This window comes from Melanerpes formicivorus, unplaced genomic scaffold, assembly GCF_026170545.1.
Source record: "Melanerpes formicivorus ecotype bairdi unplaced genomic scaffold, bMelFor1.0.p_v2 SCAF_1, whole genome shotgun sequence".
Classification (NCBI taxonomy): Eukaryota; Metazoa; Chordata; class Aves; order Piciformes; family Picidae; genus Melanerpes; species Melanerpes formicivorus.
The window spans coordinates 17,225,044-17,252,044 of NW_027142353.1; the positions used below are offsets into that span (position 1 = coordinate 17,225,044).

General features: G+C 42.6%; 1 protein-coding gene across 4 annotated transcripts in view; it reads right to left on the bottom strand.

Moving 5' to 3' along the window:
• Nucleotides 1-22,980, bottom strand: part of CLYBL (citramalyl-CoA lyase) — a 216,290-nt gene extending 193,310 nt beyond the window's left edge. For all 4 annotated transcript variants that reach the window (XM_068164468.1, XM_068164602.1, XM_068164535.1 and 1 more), the window contains exon 1: nucleotides 22,895-22,980. In XM_068164468.1, coding sequence (XP_068020569.1) covers nucleotides 22,895-22,965 — 71 coding nt within the window. In that variant the 5' untranslated portion in view covers nucleotides 22,966-22,980. The remainder of the gene's footprint in view (nucleotides 1-22,894) is intronic.
• Nucleotides 22,981-27,001: the final 4,021 nt, after the last annotated feature.

A 27,001-nucleotide genomic window follows, 5' to 3' on the forward strand; every position in this document is an offset into this window, starting at 1 on the left:
ATTTGTTATTTGTTTATTATTTAATAATTATTTGTTAATTATTTGTTAATTATTTGTTAATTATTTAATACTTAATACAATAGTTATTTGTTCAACAAAAGGAAAGGAGTAGTTCAAGAAAAAAACCTGAACAAACCCAAACTCAAGTGAATAAAAATCAATCAATCAATCAGCAAAATGTTAGGTGCTGAGTTGCATTTAAAAAAGTAGATAGGAACACAGTATATCTTGTTAAAACCAATCCTAAAAGTAATGTTTGTAGTAAATTCAAAGCTATGAAAAGAAGGGGCAACAGGAAACTGGCATTTTTGATTCCTTTATATGCCACTCAGCATCTACATTGCTTAACTAAGATTTTGTATTTAGGTTATTTTTCCTTCCTCCTACAAAACAAAAGGAAAATAGTGGGTGAAACAAAACATACTTGACGTGCCTATAAAGCATTAATTCTGCCAGAAACTCTTGCTTATTCTTTGAACGGTTGCTATCTAACTTGAATGTATAAACCTGAGGGGAAAAAAATCTCAAGGATGCATTTAAACTGTGCAGCACCATAAATGTTTTTAACACTTGCCTGTTGAGGAAGTTTTCACAGTGAAAAGCTTCTCTAGAGAGATTATTTACAATACCAATTTAAAGCCTTACTTTTAAATTCCTCCTCAGAGAAAAAAAATAAATTCCATTTGACTTCAGAACAAGCAAATAGATTGCTAATGATGAGAGAATCATAGAATCAATAAGGTTGGAAAAGACCTCAGAGATCATTAAGTCCAACCTAACACCCAACACCTCAGGACTAACCAAACTATGATTATAAAAAAATTTCAGACAATACATTTTTTGCCAGGTATTATGTTTTTTTTTATACTACCTCTCCAGAATTACACTAATTAAATCTTTAATATAATGCCATTCAAGCACCTGATACAAGCAATCAGGTTGCATTATGCTGAGCCACACAATTCCAGACTTGTGCTCACTGTATGAGCAGTGAAAGATTTGTGTTGTCCTTAGGCTTTCAGGTTTGGTGGGTTTTTTTCATATGTATTTTTTGTAAGCATGGCAGATAACCACATTTTTCTTACTTACCGACCTTGAACTGAGCTTTGAAACCCAAGAGGGGAATCCCAGCTTGCCTGAAGCCAAGGGGAGTTTTACATTGCTTTCAGCTAGCATGCAATTTCATCTCCCTCAAAGGCCTTTTGCTTCAGACAGCATAGCTTTTAGCAGCACCAGGCACTGTCACAATCACCAGACCACCACAAAAGACAATACAGTGAAAGCAACGTTAAAGATCTGTCCAACCAGGCTGCAGTCGCAACTAGTGTGACCAACGGGCTTGTATCTGTCCTCGCACTAGTTTGTAAGGTCAGCTTGATGCTTTGCAAAGCTGCACCTGGAAACGTTTGCCATCATCAGGAGAGACATTTAAGTGAGACTTTTGCAGCCACAGCTGCTTCCAGCACACCATTATCTTGGTCTGGTGGTAAACTGACAGCAGTGGCAAATAAATACTGTTAAGAGTATGGTGTACACAGGGAAAACTTGACTTGCATCACATTAAAGCACATGCACGCGTATCCACACAAGCATGTGCAGCCTGCTCGACACTCAAAAAAATGGACAGACTGAGTAGCATCTGTGCTTGGGGAGGAATATGGAACAAATAAGTAATTGCTGTTTTTACTAAGTAAAGCAGAAAATTACACCATTTCAACAGCCAAGCATGTTTGTTGCCTGGGAAGAACCATTTGTGTTCCAGTTTGGACTTTTTTACTCATTTGAAGTCTGTACCTCAAAGCAAAGCACATTAAAAGCATTTTAATTATTATTAAGAGTTTATGTCCTTGTATAGATCTAAGGCCTATAAATAATATAACTGAGGGGGGAGGGGGAGGAAAGGCAGCAGAAAACTTTCTATATTTTAACAGTGAAATCTGGAGGAAGAAATGGCTCTAAATTAACACCTTAGAAAACACAGAATTCTTTTCAGCAAGCACATTTTGTATAAAAAAATCTGTCTTCTTGGTTTAATCAGAAGTGTGTGTGGCTATATGTGTGTTCTTAGCTACATTCAACTCTCTTCAAAAAAAAAGAAAAAAAAAAGACATCCTCCAGAATAGTACTCTTTAGGGACAGTGTTTCAGGGTTGACAAGAACATTAAACCATATTATAATTATCTCTTCAATGAAAACAGGGCTTTGTAGTGGAGGCAATGCACAGTTCTCAAGGCAAGTGTTATTAGGCTGTATGCGTTTCCTTAGAAGGAGATTCATGGACAGAAAAAAAGCTTTATAATTTACTGCAGGAAAAAAAAAATACAGAGTACATGTCATGCATAGCAAAAGGGATTTTACAAAGAAGGCCCTAACTTGAGTGCCTCACTTATCTTCAAGAATGCTTCCACATAATAACTGTGGGGATTGGTTTAACACAAGCCACAATATAGATATAACACATGCGTACAATTCTCTTTTGACCATTCATATAGATAACTGCAAAAAAATTGTCTGTAAAGTAAGGTAAATAGAGAGCAATTGCCTCCTATGCCACAAATGGATTCGGCCTCATTCTTTGAGAGGTCACTGCTGAACAGCACATATTGTTATTGCAGTTCAGATAATAAAATCTGATATTTTAACATGAATATAAACATTGTCTAACTAATTCTCCACATTCAAAACACTGTTTTCTCCAATTAATCTGCCGGTTAGAAAGCATCAGTCCTGCAACAGTGACCAAAGTTACAAACTGCACCAAGAAGATGCTAACACATTCTTAAATGACTATATTTAATATGCATACGTGTATATGTACTATCTACATATGCACATTTGGATACATTTATTAATTACCCTCCCCAAAAACAACAGATTTAAAATACTTTTGCAAATCCCTACATTATTTAAAACCAGGAATTTTCATCTCGTTTGCGAAAATAAGGTCGCAACTTTGTTTTCTTCAGTATGGTGGCAAATTGATAGATTTAAATACCTTAAACTGAAACAAGCTAGATGTTAACCAACATGATACTAACCAACAGTTTATGTAAACCCTAAACACAGCAAATCCTAACTATATTGTGAAAGCCATGTGCATAACGTACTAATGGAGACTTGCAAAGCTGCGGCAATTCAAGTTGCGTGAGTGCAAGTCCAGGCACACGCAGATGTTAAGCACGAAAGACAACAGCCCCACTAAACCGCTATCAAAAATATACCCAATTGGCCTAATACTAGACACAAAAGCTTGAGCATTCTCAGGAAAAGAGAGTCAGAAACTCACCAGATCTCAGTTTTAAAAGCATGCTAAGTATCCAGAGAGAGCGCATTCTGAACAGTCAATTACTTTCACATTTTGTCCCAGGACTTTAAAAGTTAAAGGCATAGTTCTGCCAATTGTGAGATGCCCCATCCAGCACAGACCACCCACAACTACTGATTTTCCATCTGGTGAACAAAACAGACATCTCCCTAATTATTTTTAAAAAGGGTTTTTTCCCTAACATACTTCCTTTATTTGTCTGTGACCTGGAACTTAATGGAAAACCTGGTAGATGCCAACCTCATTTCTTGTAATGAAGCATCTTATTTTCCCTACTTTAAGCATGCTTATTTAAAGGCTGTTTAATAGAAAGTTATTGCCTAAGCCAATCTTTGATAGCACCTAAATTACTACATAGTTTGAAATTAGAACAACTTTATATCAAACCCTAAACAGTCTAGTTAAATATTAACCATTAAAAGTTCTTTCCTTAAACCAGTATATTAAAACAGAAAGCAGTGAGGTTTACAGTCTCATATGCTGGGTTCCCATATTGCCAGTGTCAAAATTTATGCCTTTTTTCAGCAATATGGTTGCCATTGCCAGCACCACGTTTGTAAATGCCAACTGTAATTAAAATCTGGCACCTTATACAAGCATTAAACATGCTTAAAGAAGATATTTTTTTAATGCTTTATTTTGAAATACTTCTTGCTTAAGGCTTTTTAAAAAAAAAAAAAAAAAAAAAGAGGTGTTTGTCTTCTGCCAGTTTTAGAAACACCACAGGAAAAAAGAGTTCCATGTTGTTCTGAAAACTGGTCTGGGAAAACCTTTAGACCATGATAATCTTCCATGATATATGCATGTGAGGGAATGATGGAAAAAACACGGATTTTTACTTGAATAGGACAACAGAGAAATAGGATATTAAAAAATATGAACCCTGGGCAGGTAAGAGGGGAGGTAACACACAGCCTTTACCTCAGCATCCTTTACACTAGTGCTACTGTTCAATAAATACGTAAAGTCTCACAGCTCTTGCAGTGAATGCCCAAACAGGACTGCAGACCACAGAGCCTGACGTGGGAGATGGCAGGTCACACAGGAATGCAGGCCAAGGTTCACCCATAGCCTGTTTATATTAGTAGTTTTGGGGAGGTGAACACCATCATCTAGGTTTTTGATCCATTATGTACCCCTCGTTACTTCATCCTCATGCTTCTGGCAGTGAGCAAGTGGGCTGTGCGGCCAGTTAAGAAAATCCTTTTCTGGGCTTGTCAACAAGAGAAGCAATTAGCAGGAGGCTCCCAGAGGCTCAGGACATATGGACAAAACATACAGGGCTACTTTGGCAAGTAACCATGGGGAAGAGGGGGAGCTGGGGAAAATGGGCCATCATACCCAGCAAAATTACCAGCCATAAATTCTTTCTGTACTTAGTAATAGGCTACTTCTAAGTTACACAGCGGGCTTATGGGCAATACCTGATGAAGATGAAGAACCCATGTTCATAAGGAGGAAAAAAACCTGAAGAAGCTACCCAGCAAGGTAGAGCCAAACACACAGCAGCAGGTGCACAAACAGCACAGTGCTGGAGCGTACTGAAATTTGCTTCTTGGTCTGGCAGCACTGCATCAAGCACTTGTCTCTATTGCCCTGATCATTCATTCCAGCTAGGAGGCAAGGAAGAGTCATCCAGCCATCTGTTGGAGGAGCTAGCTATTGGAGGAGAACCTTTCAGAAACTCCGCACCATCCACGGACTCTGCTTATAGGGCAAAATGGTAAAAACCAGGCAGCCTAAGCATTGCAAAACCTGATCTTTTAAATAGTCAGCGACAGAAAGCATTGTTTTATCAAAGTGATTTCATGAAGGGTTATGAATTATCATTTGCAGGAACAGCTCCTGACACAACCAGTAAATGGAGAGGAGCCACACTGGTGGCTGTCTCAAAACTGAGACACCAAGGACCAATGGCAGCGAGACTTGGCATCTTTGTTTGTAGCAAAGGTGTGATGACCATTCTCCATAGTATCAGTCAGGGTTGGAAGGGACCACAAAGATCATCTAGTTCCAACCCCCCTGCCATGGGCAGGGACACCCCACACTAGATCAGGCTGGCCAGAGCCATCCTGCAAAGTAACATTTTTTTCACATGATCCCACTGGCAGGAGAGATAATAAATGTCTTTGTGGGATGTCACCTATACCACACTTATAGACAGGATTGAAAATTTTATTTTCACATTTTCTTGACATCACATTCTTGGCTGAATTTCTGGATTCTTATATCAAGCTTGCACTTACATTTATGTTCCGTTATAGGTACTTCAAGTATTGATGACTTTCAGCAGGATGAAATCTTTTAAGCCACTTGTTTTAAAATAATGAGTTAAACGACCAAGTGGGAAACCTTGAGTTAAATGAATTTCAGTCTTGCTTTCCCATTTAAACATTTTAGTTATTTTCTTGGAAGAAGGTTAATTCTCAGTTTGCAACCACTAAAGTATGCTGCTTTGTAACTAAATATAGCTTTTACACTAAATTTGGCACTTCTTATTGCTAGCCAGAAGGACACAGTAGCTGTGCTGATATATATTTAAGCTTTTCTATTCCTCAATATATAATTTTTTTTTTAGATTAATTTTACTGTTTTTGTTAGAAAATCATGTATGGCACAACTCTTATTAACTAGCTGATCCCTATGTGTTTACTTACGATTTATGCTTCTTTGGATGGAAACTGGACTACAACTTCAAAGGCAGTGAGATAGTTTATCAGTTGCATAGCACTCTTTTAAAGAGACCAGGCTTCTGAAAATAAATGGTGATTTAATTTAAAAACTGACCTGCTAAAAGAACTCAGTATTAGCTAGAATTAGTACCAATTTAGTATTTGGTCACAAAATCCTTCAACATTGTAGTATTAGCAAATCTAATCCTCTCATAATTAGCTTTTATTCAAAGATTGGTAGAGAAGAAGCAGCTTTTCTGGGTTGGTTTTTTTTTTCCTCTTCCTTTCAGCTCCCAGTTGGACAACTTTAAATAAATTACTCATTTAACTGAACTAATTGAATATACTGAACAAAATAATCTCCTATACTTGGCAGAAGAAACTACTGATCCCCAAACCAACACAGTATCATAGTATCATAGTATCAGTCAGGGTTGGAAGGGACTACAAGGATCATCTAGTTCCAAGCCCCCTGCCATGGGCAGGGACACCCCACACTAGATCAGCCTGGCCACAGCCTCAGCCAGCCTGGGCTTAAACACCTCCAGGGACAGGGCCTCAACCACCTCCCTGGACAACCCATTCCAGGGTTTCACCACTCTCATGGTGAAGAACCTCCTCCTCACATCCAGCCTGAATCTCCCCACCTCCAGCTTCATTCCATTCCCCCTAGTCCTATCACTACCTGATATCCTGAGAAGTCCCTCCCCAGCCTTCCTGTAGGCCCCCTTCAGATACTGGAAGGCCACAATTAGGTCACCTCGGAGCCTTCTCTTCTCCAGACTGAACAGCCCCAACTCCTTCAGTCTGTCCTCATAGGAGAGGCGCTCCAGCCCTCTGATCATCCTTGTGGCCCTTCTCTGGACACGTTCCAGCATGTCCATATCACATTGGGTTTTCAGAATTTAGGCAGTAACTTCCATCAGTTGAATGGCTTGACCCACAAGCTGGATGCATTGTTTGTTTTGTTTGCTATTTTTTATGATTTAAGCAGATTACAGGAAGCTTTTAATGTGTTTTTCAGAAGACATATACTTGGCATGAATTTTGAAAATTGTTCTTGTTATTTATTTCTTCATCACTAAGTTTTTTTTACCATCTCATTGACTCAGGCTTCAGCTCTTTGCTTACCATTTAGTTTCAGAATTTATTTATTTGGTTATTTTTTTAAAATGGAAGAATGTGCCAGTGGTGCTATTACTACTATTACTAGTGGCAGAAAGCAGCAAGACCTACAGCTCAAATATTTTATCAGTTGTGGAACAGGCTGAAAGAGGTCTGAAACAGGAAGCATCTAACATTTAAATCTTCAATGTCTTTCTCTTCTAAACTAACTCCTTTCATAGTTCACAGTATCACCAAGGTTGGAAGAGACCTCAAAGATCATCGAATCCAACCTGTCACCACACACCTCATGATTAGACCATGGCACCAAGTGCCACATCCAGTCCCCTCCTGAACACCTCCAGGGACAGCGACTCCACTGCCCCCCTGGGCAGCCCATTCCAGTGGCGAACGAGTGTGGAGTGAAGGTATCATGCAGCCATCCCTCTTCACACATCAGACCCTGTCTTACATTGCAGCAGATGAATCAGGGAGGGGGTGAATATTTCAGGCTCTTTAGTCAAGGCCTCCAAACATCTTTGAGGTCTACAGTACCCGAAAAGCCCAAAGTGTTGCTTGTTTCCCCCTGAAAGTTTACATTTGTTTCAAACCCCTTTCATTGTGCCATCACTATCACACAACAAATGTTATTTTATATGGTCACAGATTATAGTAACAAACACAAACCATCATGCCTTCATTTTTCTTACTTTAGATTCTACCATTTGTGGGTTGTATCTTAAGGTTAATAGATAATTTTCCAGACAAAATTAATCACGGAAGCTGATTCAAAACAAACCCAAAACTGGAGCTGCCCAAAGAAATGCAGCCTTTTGCTAGCATAATCATTCCCTGGTTTATCTTGATCAGGAATATCAGTGCCAAATTCTTGTGGGATGACAACCTACTAATAGCATGTGCCTTAACTGACAATACTGGCCTTCAAAACAAAGTTAACTTCACTGAACTCTGTATCATTTCAGATGTACTCAACATAACCGCACAGAGACAACAGTAGCCTTAAAGTTTGCTTTAGAAATTAAAAATCTGGAAATGCCAAGTCAGCTTTCTCACTCTGAACATGCTTTCATGTAAGCACTGTGTTTGCCTTCCCCCTCCCCCCATTTCTAGTATATGAGACAAGTTTTAATCCATTTGAAATGTTTCAGATTACCGTATCGAGACAAACTTTCCCCTATTTTAAGATTCCATATGAGAATGAAAAAAATGAGGAAATGCCACACCACTTTTTGGGAAGTGATTTTAATGTCTTTCCAACATTCCTCTGAGTACGGATGAATGTGAAGCGGGCCAGGAGCTTTGGGCTTGGTAACACTCACGTGGGAAGGAAGGAGCACTTCTCAGGGTGTATTTGTCAGTCAGTCAAGTCTGTGGGTAGAAAGGAGCCCCTTTGATTTTATCCCTAGAAAGCTATATACTTTCAGACCAAAGTAATCCAGTGCAACCAATCTTTAGAGCCAGAGTTTATGTGGACCCAGCCTTGCTGGAAAGAAAGAAACTTTTCCTCCTTAAAATGAGACTCTTTCTCCATAGGTAGGGAAAGGGGGTTAAAAGACCAATTCAACCTGTAATTTCCCTGCAGAGCACCACAGCCTTCACCCTAAGGTGGGCACCATCTAGCACTCCTGTGCTTCCTGTGCTGTAGAAGTAATGAAGTAACTATTGTAAATTGGTGAGTATAGAGCGCACAAGTCAGATTTTCTGCCATGCTAGATGTGGATATACTTAAGGTATGAAAAAAGTAAAGAGACATATGTCAACAGAGGGACTTTAGACTGAAAGAGTACCATGGATAAGAAAAACAGTCAGCCAACAACAAAAACCAGAAGAGAGGTGGTGGGAAAGGCGGGGGGTGGGGGGGTGAAGACCAAAACAAAAGAGCAGGGACCAACATCCTGCAGCACAACACTGAAAGAGAGGGAGATTTTTGACATTGGTGTGCCTTTTGCAGGGCAGTTCCACTAAAATTTGGATTATTTACATCATATGGCAGGTGAATGTACCTTGCACAACAGTCCTCCTGGGATGACAGGTATATAAAAGCATATGAAATAGGCTAAGAGAAGTCCAGAAAGAGATGACTATCCCCTTGGAAGACAAGCTTTGCTGACCCAACACTACTGACTTTCAGAATCTCATTCAAAACAAACAAAAAACCGCACCAAAACCAAACACAAAGATTCCCATAAACTGCAATCCAAGGAAAAGACCAATTTAAGAGAGAACCCCAGAACTACTGTGATAACCAAACATGTCAGGCTAAACTAGATATAATGTTATTACTGCATCTTGAGAAAACCTCCTGCAGTGGCCTGTTGCAAGATAGGTTATCCTGTAGCACTACAACCACCAAAGTCACAACGTGTAAGAAAACAAGGCTTCTAATTATGTATTTTCATTATTCCTGGGTATTAGGAGACATCTATCTCAAGAAGTATGTCAAAGTACAGCACAGAAGGAACATATGCTTTTGGAAAATCATGTACTAGCTCTCCAGTGAAGCACTGGGCTCTGCTGCATGGCTCTTGGGCACAGCAATCATACCAGGTTGAGAGCACCATCCAACACTGAATTGCTTAGTACAATGTCACATCACTTACTTCATGTTTTGAAATCTGGGTGGAGGAGAGAGGGATTCCTGAGCAGCAATCCATGCTTGGAGCTCACGGTTTCATTTGACTGTGGCAGGTAAGTAGCAACTGCAATTTGTTTTATTATCCAACAGATGTTTGCCAGTTACTGTGAAACCACCAAAAAGCTCAAAAACCTGAATATACTTAGAAATGACTTAGAAACTACCTTCTCATACTCATGAATGTTACTCATCGGCTCTAGGCTGAGACAAGGCAACGTGGAAAAAAATCTTGAATTTTTACTGTCACTGAAGCAGCTGTGCTGTGAGCAGAAAACCGCAAGCTGTGACCCTTTACAAGTCCTAAAACCTCACATTTGTGCATAAAGTTTTCAAAACCTGAAGATGAATGACATGTTTGCTTAGCATAATGCCTGTTTGGATTATATTCCACTTCTAGTACTACTTTAAAGCTCTTTTCAAACAGTTACTGTTGTTCTCACAACGCAGCCCACCAAGAATGACTAAAATCTGAATAAATCCTGTTTATTACTTTCCATAATTTACCTCTTGATCTACACCCATGTGTTCCTTAGGAGAAATGACATGTTAACTCCCTCTTGCCCAAGCAAAATAGAAACACTATGTATTATATTACATTATATAATAAACTTTGGTAACCAGTGTCTCCCTTCAGGAAAAACCACACGTGTTGCCCTCTGCCTTTAATGGAACTACATAGGCTCCAACGGGCTGCTATTAAATTTCAGGTTTTAAAGCCTGCAAACAAACATACGGTAGAAGTTAAATTATGCAGTGCTGATAGATGTGTGTACTGTAGGAGAATAATCTGAAACAACAATGTTAAGGGTTCAACAACTGAACAAACAAACAAAAAGAAGGAAAAAAAATGACAAAAAGGGGTCATAATTTTGAGAGTGTTTTCTATAAGCTTGTCGAGCTGCATCTCACTTCTTGTTTAGCTGTCTGTCCATAATAAGAACATTGCAATCAGCCAAGAATTTAAGTGGATCATACTAGTGACATAAATTTTGGGACACAAACCAGTGGGAACCTTTTCTTTATCTTCTGAGCAGTAAAGCTGCTGCGAGGTAAGGCAGGAGCAAGCAGCAAAGCTAGGGGGTGTGAAGGGAACTGGCCGTTCACTTATCAATTCCAGGCCTGTGCTTTCTAATTGACAACCTCAGGGCTACTTTCATCACTTGTCGACTTCAAACCTGCACTCAATTTTTCCTTTAGATGATGATGCAACTACAGCATAACGGTGTTTCTGACATATTGCAGCGTGTAGCAGTAGGAAAATTTCCTTGGTAGCTTATGTTTAACAGGAAAGGGAAAAAATAAAAACCCTCAGCTGTTAAATGGTTTTCACATCCATCAACTTCTCAAATGAAACAGTAAGCAAACAGCCTTTATACTTCCAGTATGCTGAAGTCACTATTTGGTGGTGACCCAACCCACCTTCAGTGCTTTAGTGTTGCTACAGATTTAACAAAAAAAGAAGAAATGTTTAACACAGTAAGTCCACAAAGCATGCACTCGTATGTAAAACATAAATAAATGAACCCACAAAAATTAGAAATGCACTACAAATTAGAGAACTTAAATGAAAAGCACCATAAAAAAGGTCATTAAAAATATGCTGATGGTATGTGCCCTAGAAATTGTATGGCCTTCATAAAGGAAATATTTAAGTAACAAGAATGCTGCCACAGACACTTCCCCACAGAGTGCTGGAAAACCCCGACTCCCATCGTTCTGCAGAAATCCAAGTGGAAAGCAACAAGACCACTTGCAAAGAGTCAAGTATTGTTTATCACATCTTGACTATAAAGAAAAAAACCCTAAATTGTCAAGTAACTGCATGTCTACAGGCACCAAAGCACCTAGCTCAACATAAACAATCACATAACTGGCTTTTAATAGTGAATGTAAATGTTTGAGTCTTGCAGTTGACTCTGCAAAGGCTCTGGGGTCATAGCAAACTCTGTGCAGTGTTTGAGGCCCCAAGCACGTCAATCCAGGCAACAGAAGAGAGAATGGAATAACATCAATACGTTGTTGAAGTATGGCTGTTTCTCTGGCTCCTATGTGATCAACATACACAGAGATGACAGTTTGGATACCACACCATGCAGCCAGTTACTGCTGAAATCAGCATGCATAAACATGCAGGTATTGAACTAAAACAGATTAATAAAATAAAGATGTTGTTGGCAGACCTGATGTGCAGTCAGCTTTGTCTTCACAGGAAATTAAGCTCTGACAGTGCAAACTGGGACCCAAGTAACTTTACTCATGGGACGTTAATGAGACTTAGTAGAATTCCACCCCAGACATTTTCAGACTCATTTCTAGGTAGCAGTTGCAACAGTTTGGTCATGAACATAAAAATGATTGCTCCAACTCTCATTTGAAGAGTAACAGAGGAACACATAGGGAAAGCAGTACCTGCTCTAGGAATCAGCACTGGACTCAGCGTTTCCTTGGGCTGCTGCTCTGGTGCCTTTCAGTCTTCCTAGGTCCATAAAGCTGCAGCATATTATGTATTTAGGAGATTACATTCCACATTTAGAGCCTTAACAGTCAGTTTTATGAAGACTGGGTGTGCTCACATAGCACTTTGCTGAAGCCCTCTCTTCATTTCAAGTGCTGTGCACACTGCTACTCCTCCTCAAGCTCATAATAAGGAGGCAAGAGATCGCCCTACAAAATTCCTTGTTGCCATAATGGGCATAGGTTACCAGTTGCAAAATATTAAAAAGGAAAAAAAAATAATATTTTATAGCCAAATTAGCATCTCAGCAACACAGTAGTCTGTAGTAGGAAAGATAGTAAGATCAACACATGGGCAGTACAACTGACAAGGTTTTTTACTGGGATCACTGCCTGTAATGTTTTGGAGTTTTTTTGGACAAAAGATCTATCAACACAAGAAGTGTGACAACCCAGGCTGTTACATTAACTACTAGAGGCAGGTGTTTTTCCATTATTTATTTTTTTTTTAAACCAAATCCCCACCATCTTTGCATTTTTGCCAGTCCAAGGCTGCAACCCAGCAGTACAAACTGGTTCCATTTCAGGGTTTGGAGTGTGGGTTTTACAAGCCTGTTTTGCTTTCCTGTGCAGGCACTTTGAGCTTATAAATGGCACCTTTCAGTGTCCTGAATTATGAAGGGCAGCTAGTCCTGAATTCTCCCGTTGCTTAATGATCTCACATAAAATGAGGTCCACAAAACTTTTATTACCACTGCAGTTCAAATTCACAGGTGAAGAACCACCAGTGAAAGGATGTGGACATGTCTCTTGCTTTTGCTCTCCTAATTTTCCAGGTGCAAGAAAGTTTCCCACTTGGGCTTGAACAATTAGTTAACTCTAGAAGTGAAGCACGATCTAAACAAAAAGACTGCAGTATGTTACCCCAATAAGCGCTGGGGAAATATGAGGAGAAACCCCTTGAGAACAACACCACTCACTAGCATCAAATTCAGGTTGAACCCCCTATGGAAGTATTTATTTATTTTCTTCTGGTTTTCACCTCATTTTATTAACTTATCACCACTAAATATATCTGACACCTAAGAATTATACATAATATTTAATTAAGACATTAATTGATTCCTCTCCTATTCTGGTAATAACATGTGACATTTGGCAAACATACTGTACCTCAGCAGTCTGAACAAAAACTCAGAAGTCTTTCCAACAACAAAAAACAAAAGAAAAAGAAAGGATTTTGTTTATTACAAATTATTTCTGCATTTATATAAAGATTTAATGATTCGTGGCATGTCAAATACAGCACAAATGAGCTCTGGGTTGCATTTTTCATTTTTGTTTGAAACTTCCCCCCCTCCCCCCCCCCCCGCTAAAAACAATTACCAGCGGCCATTCAAATGCCCCTGTATAAACCAGGAAACCTAGTAAAACTGTAGGTAAAATTGGCATTTTGTTTCAAGCGTGGCTCAAGGGTCCCATTGGCTTGTTTGCGAACTGCATATTTCAAATAGCACTTGCGTCTCCTCCAAAAAGGAAGCTGGGTAAGTTGCTTTCAAAACCCACAACTACAACATTCAGTAATGAAAAACAAAAATTCAAGAGCACAACCTTACCACTTAACTCCCGCCTTCCAAGTATGAAGCATCTGAGCCTTTCTGCTTTCTTTGTCACTTTCCAGTGAAAGGTAGATAAATTAGCAGAAATACGAGCTCCGCATTCTCAGTACTTCTTTAGAAGATACACACGCCCATAGGAGCTTAAGAACCTTTCTGCAGAGCATTATTAATCTTGCCACTAACAGCACAGTATTTTTAAAGCCTATTAAAACATTGTCTAGTCATAGCTGTGCAAGTCTTGCCTTTTTGTGACCTGGTTTCAGGAAACCAATTAAAAAGAAAAAAAAAAAATCAGTGGAAATTATGCCCAATTATTTTTCTTCATTCAGTTATACAAATCACCATCCATCTCAACTACTAACTAGTAACTACACAATATCTTTCTTACAACAAAACTTGCCATCTATCACATAGAATCAGAATGCTTTGCGTTGGAAGAGACCTTTAAAGGTCATCTAGTCTAACCCTCCTGCAAGATGTAGAGACATTTTTAACTAGATCAACTACATCCCGTGTGGATGATTCAGTCTAAGGGAAGTCCTACCTGACCTTGCTTTGTCCAGCCCTTCCACCCCTGACTCTGGGCTCAGAATAGTTTCAGAAACATAAAAATAATGCACTGCCGTAAGCACAGGGTGTAGCACTCCGGCCTGGCTACAGCCAAGCTGCTGCCCATTTATACCATCAAAAGTCAAGTCATTATTAATCCCTTGCAATACATGTTAGTCCAAAGGTTTTTTTAAACTGAAAATATCCAGGATTTGGGGAATTTTAACAAATCATTATAGCTATTGCCTAGCAGCAGTAAAGATTGAAGTTGCCAGGAAATAGAAATATGCCTGCGATGAGCTAGCCTTGTTATGCCCATATCCAGTATTTCCTCTCCCTTCTTTGAAAGGCATTTCAACCAACTTAAAAAACATTAAAACAAACACCACCCCCCACCCCCAACAGACTGAGCAAATTAAAGACTTTCACGCCAACTAACACCCCTACAAAATCCCACTGACAATATCAAGAGTGGGGAATCAAACTTCTTTACTACTACCAAGTCCGCAGCAGATAAAGTGGCAATTGTGGCTATACAGTATTGGAAGTGTAGCTACAACACAGTATGACAGCTTGTTAGTGTTGAAAATATATAAGCTCTTTGTAATTGTGCCTTTGGAATGCCATCTGTCTTGAATTAACATCCACCTGGGATCATGTTTCGATGACCAATATGGACAGATTACTGGAACTTTAAAACCTCGCTTTCTTTGTAATTGACATTTAAACTGTTTGAAGTTTCTCATTAAGTCCTTTTTTACAAATTAGGTGCAGATGTATAAAGCTAAATGTACAGTACTAAGGGAAATTAGGTCACCTGAAAGCTCAATAATAAAATGTATCAACTGTTTAAGTGCAATGAGTACATTAAAATTTAGAGATCAGCTTTATGCACCAAATTCTTCAAAGTTTCACCATTTCCCTCTCATTGCTGCAGAGCCCTTGATGCCAAACATTTTTAATTAAGAAAAGCCAACAAGAAAACAAGTTTGGCCACTCAGCCTGTGACAACTGGTCAGCTTGGCCCACAAAAGGTTAGAGAAGGCAAAGCAAGCAGTCACACTGATGGCCATTTCACAGGGACAGGCAAATTCCATTTACACCAATAATGCTAGGAGACTTAAAGAGCACAGGAAGACCTGAGAGGTAAAAGAGCACTGACAAGAAAATAAGAGGAAAATTAGAAAAAGGACTTGTTCAACACCCAGGGTCTCAGTAACCATGCAGCTGACTTTTAGACCTACGTGCAGCAAGTTCTGCAGACCTGCTATGCTCCATGGCTGTGCAGGGTGGGAGGAGGTGTGAAAAGGGCAGTGGCTGGAGAAACACCCCCATGGACGGCCTGTCTGACAAAATAAGGGTGAATCAAGTATTTCCCCTTTCCAAACGAGGACTCGGAGCTCATGGAGGCATGGGAAAGGGGTATGGGAGAGACCACCACTGGGAGCAGAGGACAGGTGCAAATACCATACAGGGGTTTGTGATAGAATCTCTGCAAAGCTCTTAGCATCAAGAGGATTTTACCTGCCAGAATGATTCTTTAGAGAAAAGACTTCAAGTACAGCTGCTCAATCGCCCCTAAAGGCATGAAAACCCCAGCCACCCAGCCTTTATGAGTAGCCAAGAAATACTGCACAAGCCTGTGAAAACTCAGTGACGGAAGGCACTGAGCATCCACCAAGGAAATAAATGCCATCCAATCCCATGCAGGACCACAAAGAAGCAGTGGCGTTGGGTCTCAAGACAGCATCCCGCAGTTGGTAGCATTTAAACCCAATGTGATCAAGTAGGTTTGGTGAAAGGTCCATTAATCCTCTCTCCTGAAGAAAGGTCTCCTGGGATAAATTAGGACACTGCCTACATAAAATGCACAACTGCAAATCCTTTTGGCACCACAACTAGCATGTTGGTTCTTGAAATGATGCCAAGAGGAGAACCCTGGCTCCCTGCTCACAAGCATGAAGGTCCAACGGAAGTGGTCTTCTCTTAAAAGCTTGTAAAGATGACAAATACACTGCCAAACAGGTAATTTTGTGTGCGTTTAGACTACATTATTGCCTCTTAACTAGGCTGTCTTCAGTATTGTTACTTAATACAGTGATTTTAAAAAGCTTTTCTGCTCACATCCCCATTTATTCTGGTAGGCTACTAAAATTCTTTTGGCAAAGTAAGTGTAAACTTTCTGCTGGGTATGTTTCTGCTGCTTCTGATAAACCATCAAGCAACTTTGTAAGGTGAACAGCAGGTCTCAAGCAGTACCAGAAAAGGATGGCTGAGGATTCTAGTTCCATTATCTATGAGCTCTTTCTCTATGCTCATATGAACCTTCAGCTCAAGCAGGAATTTGGAGAAAAATTATGCATATTAAAAAAAAAAAAAAAAGAAAAAAGAAAAATTCAACTGGCCATATGTAAACAAAGTGCAACACCTGGGACGGAACAAAACCTGAGCAACAGAGAACAGCAAAGTAGCATTTTCAGGACAGGACAGCCCAACTTTGCACAGGGGAATGAGTAACTCATTTGCCACTTGTCCTGAACAAGAAAGACTTCTAAGGAAAGTGTATTTATACCCAGTTCTGTCTTGCTCAAGCATTTTATGAATTTTGTTGGGCTAACAGATCCACAAAGGCACAGGACCAGGCAGGACTGTCCAGAGCCACGTTAGCATTGAGCAGACTAGTTGGGGTGCCAGCAGCGATTAGTTGGACACGCTCCGCTTTGCACCCTGCTTCTCATTAGCATTAATTAGCTGCCATCATAACTCTGCTGCTGCCAGAACGAGAACTGGCTCAGGCAGCAGTTTCACAGTCCTTAATGCCGAGTATGGAGTTGCCAGAGTGCACAACAGGGAGCTTATGTTGGCTCTGCGTCTTTCTGTCAAGGGCAGAGAAGAGACCTGGTTCAGCAGAAAGCTTGAGCGGTGTGGACAGATAATACCTTCTTTGGCATAAGACCTCCCAATATAACTTTAACCTGCAAAAATGTTTGGAACACCACAGCTACATCTCAACTTTGTAACATGCTTCACCGGACCTAGCAGCAACAGCTGACAAAAGGCCCCATCCTGAACACTCTGCTGCATGTAGCCCAGTGATGCTGGTTGCAAGGTAAACTGAAGCTCCATCAGGTCCGCCTCCAGAGAGAAGACTGCAACACTGGGGACTCAATTAGCTGTGTTCAAGGTCTCTTCTCCTTCCCTCATGTGAGCCACTATGAGTTTCTCACCTTGCCAGCAACATGACATTAGTTTAGGTGAACCAAAGTGACCTTGTAGAAAAGCAGATTCTGTAGATACATCTCAACAGTTCTGCCAGATAAAACGTTTTTATCACTAGAAAGTCACACTTTCAAACAAATTTCACCCCGAGGCCATAATCTCAAAAGACATGCTTAAAATTGTGTATAACATAAAATGAGTGATTTTTTTTGATAGAGGTTTGGGAAAGAAATCCCTTACAGACTTAACACTTTATTGATATTCTTGGTTATAGCTCCACACACGCTGAGCAGGATCAGCTACTGGTAGGGACCAAGATTCATGTCTTTTCATTTAAACACTGCAACAAAGAATAAAACTATTTCACAACTAACAAAGGGGAACTCTTTAATTTACATGAACCATTTCAGCTCCCATTGCATTAGCACCCTCCAGTGTCCAATCCATGCAAAACAACATCATCACTAATTTGCCAAGTAAACACAAACTCGAGAGTGTCAAACACTAGGCTGAGCAGCAGTAGATTCCTGGGCAGGAAGATGGCAGTCAGAGATGACAGAAGAAACTCCCAATTTTAGATGATATAGGAGCAGTCCCTGAACAATATCTGACACGGGGTTATTACTCTTATCAGGCTCCTTTGTTCCTAGCAGGCATGCTGGTGTCTGCACCTTTAATATATTATGCTCTCTGTGCCCACAAGGTGTATTCCATATTCTGCAGCACTCCACCACGATGTGAGCTTAGTGATGCCACTTGATTGACGTAGTACAGGCACATAGATATAGATCTAACTAGAATATGCCATGTAAATAAATACAGGTGAAAAAAACCCTCTTGTGCACAGTGGTTAGCAAAGGGCAAACAAGTGATGACACTCACATGTGCAATGCTCTTACTGCATAATCAGCAGGCAAAGAGAGAACCCTTTACTGAGATCAGTCAGTGTGAGAGACTAAATTTTGTCTCTCTTGATGTGACTAAACAAAGATAAAATCACCTTTGCTGCTTGCCCAGACAATAGCTGATGTGCATTGGGCAGTTGCCACTGGATAACGACTCTCTGGAAGGGGCATAGATAAAGATTGCTCACCAGACTGCAGCTGCCCTGGAAATAATGGACATAGTCCACTGCTATTGATACTCTCTAGAATATACATACCTAAAAAACTGTATAAAAGATCTGAGCAACTACTGGCTGGGGGGGGGGGAGGGGGGGAAGGAAAACAGGAGAGAAGGAAAAGCAATGCTGCTCTGAAGAAAAATGGAGAGAATACCAGGTGAGAAAAAATGACAGAGTCATTACCATGTAGCCTGGAAGAAGCAGACCAAGAGGAACCCTCTCTCCGTATCCTAAGTTCTGCCTGCTACAACTCATGGAGCTGAAGAGGCTGCTCAGAGCACAGCACAGCCAGCAAGGACAACATCTCCTCAATGACAAAGCTGCAGCAGTCTTCCTCCACAGACCCAAACCGTCTTGGGGGGTGAGGGGTGTGGTAATATAATTCCTTTCCTCCTCTCTCTCCCTCTTCTGCCTCTCACTATTTTCTCTCTCTCCCCTTCTGATTCATCCACTTTATTCAGCTAATAAAAAGCCTCACTGTTGATATCTTGGCCTCATTTGTGTCTCTAATTTCATAATGTGGGAATATTCCAAAGAACTGAGTCTCTTTCCCCCTCTGGACCGAGACAGTCAGTAAGAAAGCTTTCACAGTCAAATGCTTTCCAGCATTGTCTTTTAAAAACACTTGAAACTCTTGACAACATCAACAGCTGCATTTGTTATTAATAAACAGCTGGAAGGAATTTTTATGAACTTCCAACATGACAAAATTCTTTCACAGGCAAGGAAAGCCCAAAAGGCTCTGGAATGTCACAAGTGAGCAAAACCAGCTCTACGTACCATAGGTTTCACTTGCCTGTAGTGACACAAATACTCTGTTCGTATTCTCAAGGCAGCACTGCACAGTGGCTTCATAGGCACAGCAATATCTGTGCAAAAAGATGATGGCAGTACCTGGAAAGGCAGCCAATTCACACTGGAGGTACCTGCAGTAATTCGAGTCCCAGACCAACAACGTGGAAATGAGCACTGTGGAACCCAGGCACCAGCGTTGGGACTCATCAGCACCTGCTAACTCCTGCCAAATCCCAGATTGCTGCTAGTTAAATGTACCCAATTTGTACATGCCTTGATTGCCAACATTTTAAGTCATCCCTGTATTTTCTCTCCTCCTTGCACATAGCTATGCAGTTGCCCAACTCAGAGGTGAGCAAGGACTTCCCATGCTTTATCCTGCTCTGGTCTCTGACTGCTTGGGTACCCCAAATTCTGTGGTCTCCACCTGTGTGGTTGCCTCTCAGGCTCCACAGCAGCACTGATGACAATGGGAAGGCAATTCCCACTTCAGGCAGGCTATCACATCTCCTGGAAGCCAAGTGAGGGGACTGTGGTGCTCATCAGCCATGTCCTATCCTATGGCAGCACCAGCCAAGAAGTCCTTTCTGCCACAGCTAGAAGACAGCAGCCTCACTGTGGACATGCTGTCACCCTACTCTGCCAGCTCTGAATAGGTGCCATGCACATATAAATGTGATCATCTTCTTACCCTCACACTGTGTAGACTCCTCACTACAGTATAAATATTCAGAATTCCTCATGAGCAGAAAGAGCAAGGAATAGTGTTTATGATTCCATACTAATATGGATGGGGAGGTGGGAAAAGGCACAGATGTGTATGCATCTTCTTCAGAAACAGGATGCAAAAGTAATCTGAAGGAGGGAGGCTGGGAAAATGACCCTGGGTGCTAGACATACCATACTGTGGAAACAAAAAAGACTGATTCAGATTTTATGGGCTCTTTGCACTGCCTCTAGCAGAGCACAAAGCATCAATATTACATGTTTACAGTAACATCCATGTTACAGACTGCATACTCCTGTCGGTCAACTATAAAATATTTACAGTATCATACTCTCAACAGAGACCACAAGAATTTAAAGCTTTAAATATTAAAATGAATTAACATTTGATTGCCTGCTTAATATCAGTACTAAAAAAACCTGTTCTCCCTCTAGAAGTGTCCAGAGAAGGGCAACAAAGCTGGTGAGGGGTTTGGAGCACAAGCCCTATGAGGAGAGGCTGAGGGAGCAGGGGTTGCTTAGCCTGGAAGAGGCTCACAGAAGACCTTATTGCTGTCTACAAGTACCTGAAGGGAGGTTGTAGCCAGGTGGGGGTTGTTCTCTTCTCCCAGGCAACCAGCACCAAAACAAGAGGACACAGTCTCAAGCTGCGCCAGGGCAGGTTCAGGCTACATGTTAGGAAGTTCTTCATAGAGTGACTGGCCATTGGAATGGGCTGCCAGGGGAGGTGGTGGAGTTACCATCACTGGAGGTGTTTAATTAGAGACTGGATGGTGTGCTCGGTGACATGGTTTAATTGATTAGATAGCGTTGGATGATAGGTTGGACTCGATGATCTCAAGTCTCTTCCAACCTGGTTAATTCTATTCTGTTCTATTCTAAGTGCTGCTGAAAATCTCCCTTAGATCTGCACAGACTCAACAATCAATCACACTGCAGAAGCCATTCTCTGCCTGCCAGTACTATGCAGGCATGCACCTACAGGCAGAGGGCTGGGCAGCAAAACCACACAGATCTTAAAATCAGTCACAGAATGGTAAGGATTGGAAAGGGCCTCTGGAGATGATCTAGTCCAACGCCCTTGCCAAAGCAGGTTCACCTAGGGCAAGCCCCACAGGAACATGTCCAGGGGTGTTTTGAAAGTCTCCAGAGATGGGAGATTTTGCTGAGCACAAAGTATCAGTGAGTCTATCAAGGCACTGGGAACATGGCTGAGTACTCCAACCATGATGCTGGAAGCACCTGCTGGTTTCAGCTATGAAGAGCCAGAATGAAGCTGTTCTTACAGCTGCATTCTCTTCAGAAAGAGTTTTACCTTCTACACTCTGTGCTATGGTTGTTCTGAAAACAGATCACCTCAGCTTCTTCACATGGCACAAATAGGGTCTGAAGAGCAGGACACATTGTAGGGAATGAGTCTTATCAGAATAACTCTGGATTACATGGGTTACATCTCCAGGAGAAAGAAGAGTTGGAGCTCTGGTTTTATGTAGCATATGCCATTCAGAGACTGATTTTGCGAACTGACCTGCCTGAGGACCAGTTATTTACAATGCAGTTTTTCCTGAAGGCCGTGGCCTGATAGCCATTTGTCCACCACTGGGAAAACGCCTGGTCAGCGCTGGAATGGGGAAGATCTAGATCATTCCCTGTGCAGGAGCAGTACTAAAGCAGACAACCAAGCAAACACAGTTTTGTGGTAAGTGGAAGAAACTAATTTCTGTTTTCACATTCCTTGGGCCTGGGTGTAGGATGTTATCAGTGCCTCTCACAGGGAGGAACTGAGCACAAGCAGGCAGTTGTCTAAGGGTGGGAAAGAAAGGCAGAGACAACCATGAAGAGGTTCACAAAATCATAGAATCGTTCAGGTTGGAAGAGACCTTTAAAAACATCACTGAGTCCAACTATTAACCTACTACTGCCAAGTGCACTTCTAAACCAACTAAGTGCCACATTTACAGGTCTTTCAAATACCCTGAGGAATGGTGACCCAAGCACTTTCCTAGGTGACCTGTTCCAATGCTTGACAAGTCTTTCAGCGAAGACATTTTTCCTAATGCCCAATCTTGAACTCTAAAGCTGTTTCCTCCTTGTGTCACTTGTTACTTGGAAAAAGACATCACCCTACACCTCGCTGTACACACAGCGAGGTCTCCCCGAACCTCCTTTTCTCCAGACAGTCCTCGCAGGACTTGTTCTCTAGACCCTATCTAGTTCTGCCGGCAGCTGCCCGGCTAAGCGAGGAAAGGAAGCAGCAGAGCCAGGGAACCACAGTTTCTCCACCACTGGCTCACGGCACCCCGGCTTTGCCTCGGCACGCAGTTTCCCGCAAGCCACCAGGGGCTCGCCGCCCGCCGGGCCCACTCCAGATTCGCCGACTCGCGGCGGCCTACCCCCCGTCACTCCGGCTAAAGGGTCATCGCCGCACCCCCCCAGTTCCGGCCTGCCTCCACGGACCCGCCGCTCAGGCTGTTGTTACTCCCCGAGCGCCACTGGACCGGGCGCAAGGCCAGTTCGGCAGAGGATAGCGGCGGCCTGGGGAAGGGAAACAGCGCGAGACCCCCCACCCACGCCTTCCAGTGGGGAGGGGGAAGGGGCGGTGCCGGGGATTCCTTGATCCCGCCCCCCACGCACAGCGGCCGCGTCACTCACAGTCTCCACCTCCCCAGGCGCAGCCCATCCCGAGACAGGACCCACGCTGCCGCCACCGCCGCCGCCATCATCACTGCCGCAGCCCCGCCGCCGCACGGCCTATTGGCTGAGGCGGCGGCGTTGCCCTCTCTTGAGTCCCTCCTTCTCGCTGTGCTGATTGGTTAGAAGGGGGAAGGAGGCATGCTCCGCGCCACGCCCCCCACGTGCGCGGCGGGCCGGGCGCCGCGGGGCAGGCTCATGATCATCTGCGGTCGTTAGCGGCCTTTGGCCGCGAGTCGCTCCCGGCCGCGTGCCCGGGCCTGAGCACCTCGTGGCGGGTTGGAGGTTCATAGGATCATAGAATGCATTGGGTTGGAAGACACCTTTAATGGTCATCTAGTCCAACCCCTCTGCAGTGAGCACATACCCCATCTGGATCAGGTTTCTCAGAGCCCCATCAAGTCTGACCTTGAATGACTCCCGGGAAGGGGCCTCTACCAGCTCCCTTGGCAACCTGTTCCAGTGTTCCACTACCCCCATGGTAAAGAACTTGTTCCTAATGTCCAATCTAAATCTATCCTGTTGTAGTTCATAACCACTGCCACTCATCCTGTTTCCACATGTCCTCATGAATAGTCCCCACCTGTCTTTCTGGTGGGCCCTCTTTAGGTGTTGAAAGGCTGCTATAACGGCTCCCTGGAGCCTTCTCCAGGCTGAACAACCCCAGCCCTGCCAATCCATTTTCTCTTCCCCTTGTTCATGCTGTTCACAGGTAGGGCACAGCTCCTCTGCCACCCAGCCAGCAGGCCTGAATGGGAGGTGGGCTCACACGTGCGGGTCAGCAGCTCCTTGACCAAAATCACACTTGCCAATATCACCTATTTCCTTTCCTGGGCAGTGGTAACTGTGTTGGTATGGCCATTGTGGGAGCTCATCATCCAGCCAGGTACTCGTGTATGTCTTGATGTATACACTGGTGCATCACAGAAGCAGCTTGGTGGAGAAGGACTTGCATATATTGGTGGGTGAAAAACTGGACATGAGCCTGCAATATTCACTCAGCCCATAAAGCCAATTGCATCCTGGGCCTCATCAACAAAACCATGACCAGAAGGTTGAAGGAAGTGATGCTTCTCCTCTACTCTGCTGTGGTGGGACCACACTGGGGTACTGAATCCATCTCTGGGTCTCTCACCGTGAGAAAGGCATGGGCCTGCTTAGGCAGGTCCAGAGAAGGACCATGAAGATGATTGTGGAGCTGAAGACCCTCCCTCATGAGGGAGTTGAGGTTCTTCATCCTAGAGAGGAGAAGGCTCCAGGGAGATCTTTTAGAGACCTTCCTGAACCGTAAAGGAAACCTACTGGAAAGATGAGTATGGATTCTTTAACAATGAGTGTAGTGAGTGGTTTTAAAATATAAAATAGTAGATTTAGATTAGACATAAGGAAGAAATTCTTTAATGTGAGGGTGGTGAGACCTGTAAGAGGTTGCCCAGAGATGTTGTGGAATCCCTAACCTTGGCAATGTTCAAGGCTGGGTTGGGTGGGGCTTTGAGCAACCTCATCTAATGGAAAGTGTCCTGCTCGTGGCAGGCAGGTTGGAATTGGGTAATCTTTAAGGTTCTTTCCAACACAAACCATTCTATGATGATGAAAACTTTCACAGTTTGGGCTAGAGTCATGACCATGTACTTGAAGAAACACTGACTGAACCTTAGCAGTGGGCCAGGCCCACTGCTGTAGCAGAGGCTCTTGGCAAAGATGCCACCAACTTCAGGTTTAAATTCTGGATGGAGTGCTTCTGCTCTGCACATCTAGGTGTGCTTATAATTGGTGTGAGTTGAAATAATTTATTCTTGCAGAGGATAAAGAGCTGAGATCAAAGATAACATATAAAGCAGCAGGAAAAGGTGCAGGAAGGAAACAAAATTGAGAAGGGAAGGGTTCTGCAGACAGAGCAGAACCCTTTGGTTTAAAGCTAAATTGAGAGTATCTTTTTCCTTGTCATGATGCTTGAATGTACTAGAGTGGCCACAAAGCATAATTTCAGCAAGGTTCTCCAACAATGCAAATATTTCAGCCAGTTTTCCCTAGGATAAGAGCTTGATTTTTTCCACCTCTCTGTTCTGTTTTCTGCCATCTCTGCCCTTCCACAACTGCTGAACACTTTGCCCATTTTAGGTCAAGGCTGGCCATGAAAGAAAGATCCCAAAGACACTGAGTTTCAACAACTTTTATAAAAACAGGAGATGGGAAGGATAATAAAACAACACCCAAAACCAGTGACCCCATACCTCAGAAGACCTAAGCTCACATGGAAGGGCTTTTTATTTTCTAGTGGTGTTGAGCTCTGCTGTATAGCTTTGTTCTTTCCCTCATGCATAATTTGCTTTTCATTGTTGGAAGGCTGTGCAGAAATTTTCTGGTCTGGCTTAGTATCATTTTACCAGGGAAGTGGTGTCAGCAAGTGTGAGTTTCTCCTCCTAGCAAAATGAAATACACTGTTTTGAAGAGCTGGGCTGAAGCATGAAAGTGACCTGTGCTCAACTTCCCTCCCCTCTGTAATTTTGCGTGCTAGTCATGGGTGATACCACTTGAATCTGACATAATGTGATAGCAAAGAAACATCTGCTGGTATCACTAGTAGCATGGTAGTGCTAACACTTTTCAGCCTAAGTCCTGTGAATTGTGTGTGGCAGAGACTGCCTCCTCCCTCCTACCAACTAATGCTTCCCTCCCTTTGCCCTCTCCTCCCACTAATCTTATCGCCTTAGGGAACTCTTCCTCCTGAGGGATGGTAATGACACAAGGTGGTGGAGGAGAGCCTGAGACTCATCTCCTGCATATCTCTCACCTCTTGTCTTTTCCCTTTCTGACTCCAAGACTTCCAGGTGCACAAAATGCTCTCCTTCCCCACTGCCGATGAGGCTGCCCGGGAGTGGGGAAAAAAAGGAGAATGTGTGTCCCGTGTAGATCCTCTTAGCCATCGTCTCTTCATGGCTCCCCATGTCAGCCTGGAGAGGATGAGAGCTGGGGCACAGCCAGCCAAGGGCAGACCCCTGAAATGTGGATCTCCCTTCTGGCAACAGCATTTAGTGCTGCAACATCAGGTGGAGGCAGGACACTGGTGACAGCAGATCAACCGTCACCACTGCGTACAGAGCAGCTTTCAGGTTTTATCAGACATCCAAACATCCTTTATTTTCAGCACTAGCAGCTGAGCGTAAGTCTTGCATAAACCAGTGCTGGAAAGCCTGGGGTAGCCTGGCCTGCTCATTTTCCAATGACTGAGTCACAAGCTCAGCTGGGTCTGGTAGTTGGTATTATGATACTTTTATTTGCGCTATTGTTTTTTGTGTCTCCTTGCAAAACCCTGTGAGAAACGAACTCACTGCTGAAAATTTATAACCAGTTTATTATAAAATAAAGGCAACACAGCGCTGGGCGCATAGCGAGTTTGCTAGAGGCGCACCCCAACAACACGAAGTGAACTTACATAGACAGCAAACATACATATTCATATATTATTCATAGATTTCCCCAACACGCTCCCACCCCTCTCCATCTGCACTGAGACAAAATCTGCACTTTTGACCTGGCCAGTCTTTAGACCTGTTGGCGCCTCACCTTTCTCTCTCAATTCCCCACACAATACAGACCATCAGCCCAACGATCGAGCCCCACGGTCCCCAGTAATTCCCCTTGTGAAAGCCAAATATTATAACCAGTTTTTCACAATCCCTCCCCTTCTTTCTACTACATTTGGCTTGAGCCATAATAACCTAACTTGGCAACAATTCTACAACAAGCAAAAGGATAGTAACAACTGATGTTTCTTGCCTGAACATATTTCCTCTTTTACTTTAATAGGCACCATACACAGTGAGTGGCTATGGTATATACCAATATTGGGTGACAACTTTCTCCCTCCGAGTGGTTAATCCTGGGAATTAGGAGTCCGGTTTGACTTGCAACTCTACTCACATGGCCTATAGGGTTGCTGCTCACAGCCATGGTTCTAGATCTTCTTCGTGGCAATTACAGAGGTCTACCCAGTCTTGTCTCCTTCAATCCCCACCAATGCTCTGCTCAGACCATCTCCCTTCCCTTGTCCAGGGAGGTTGTACC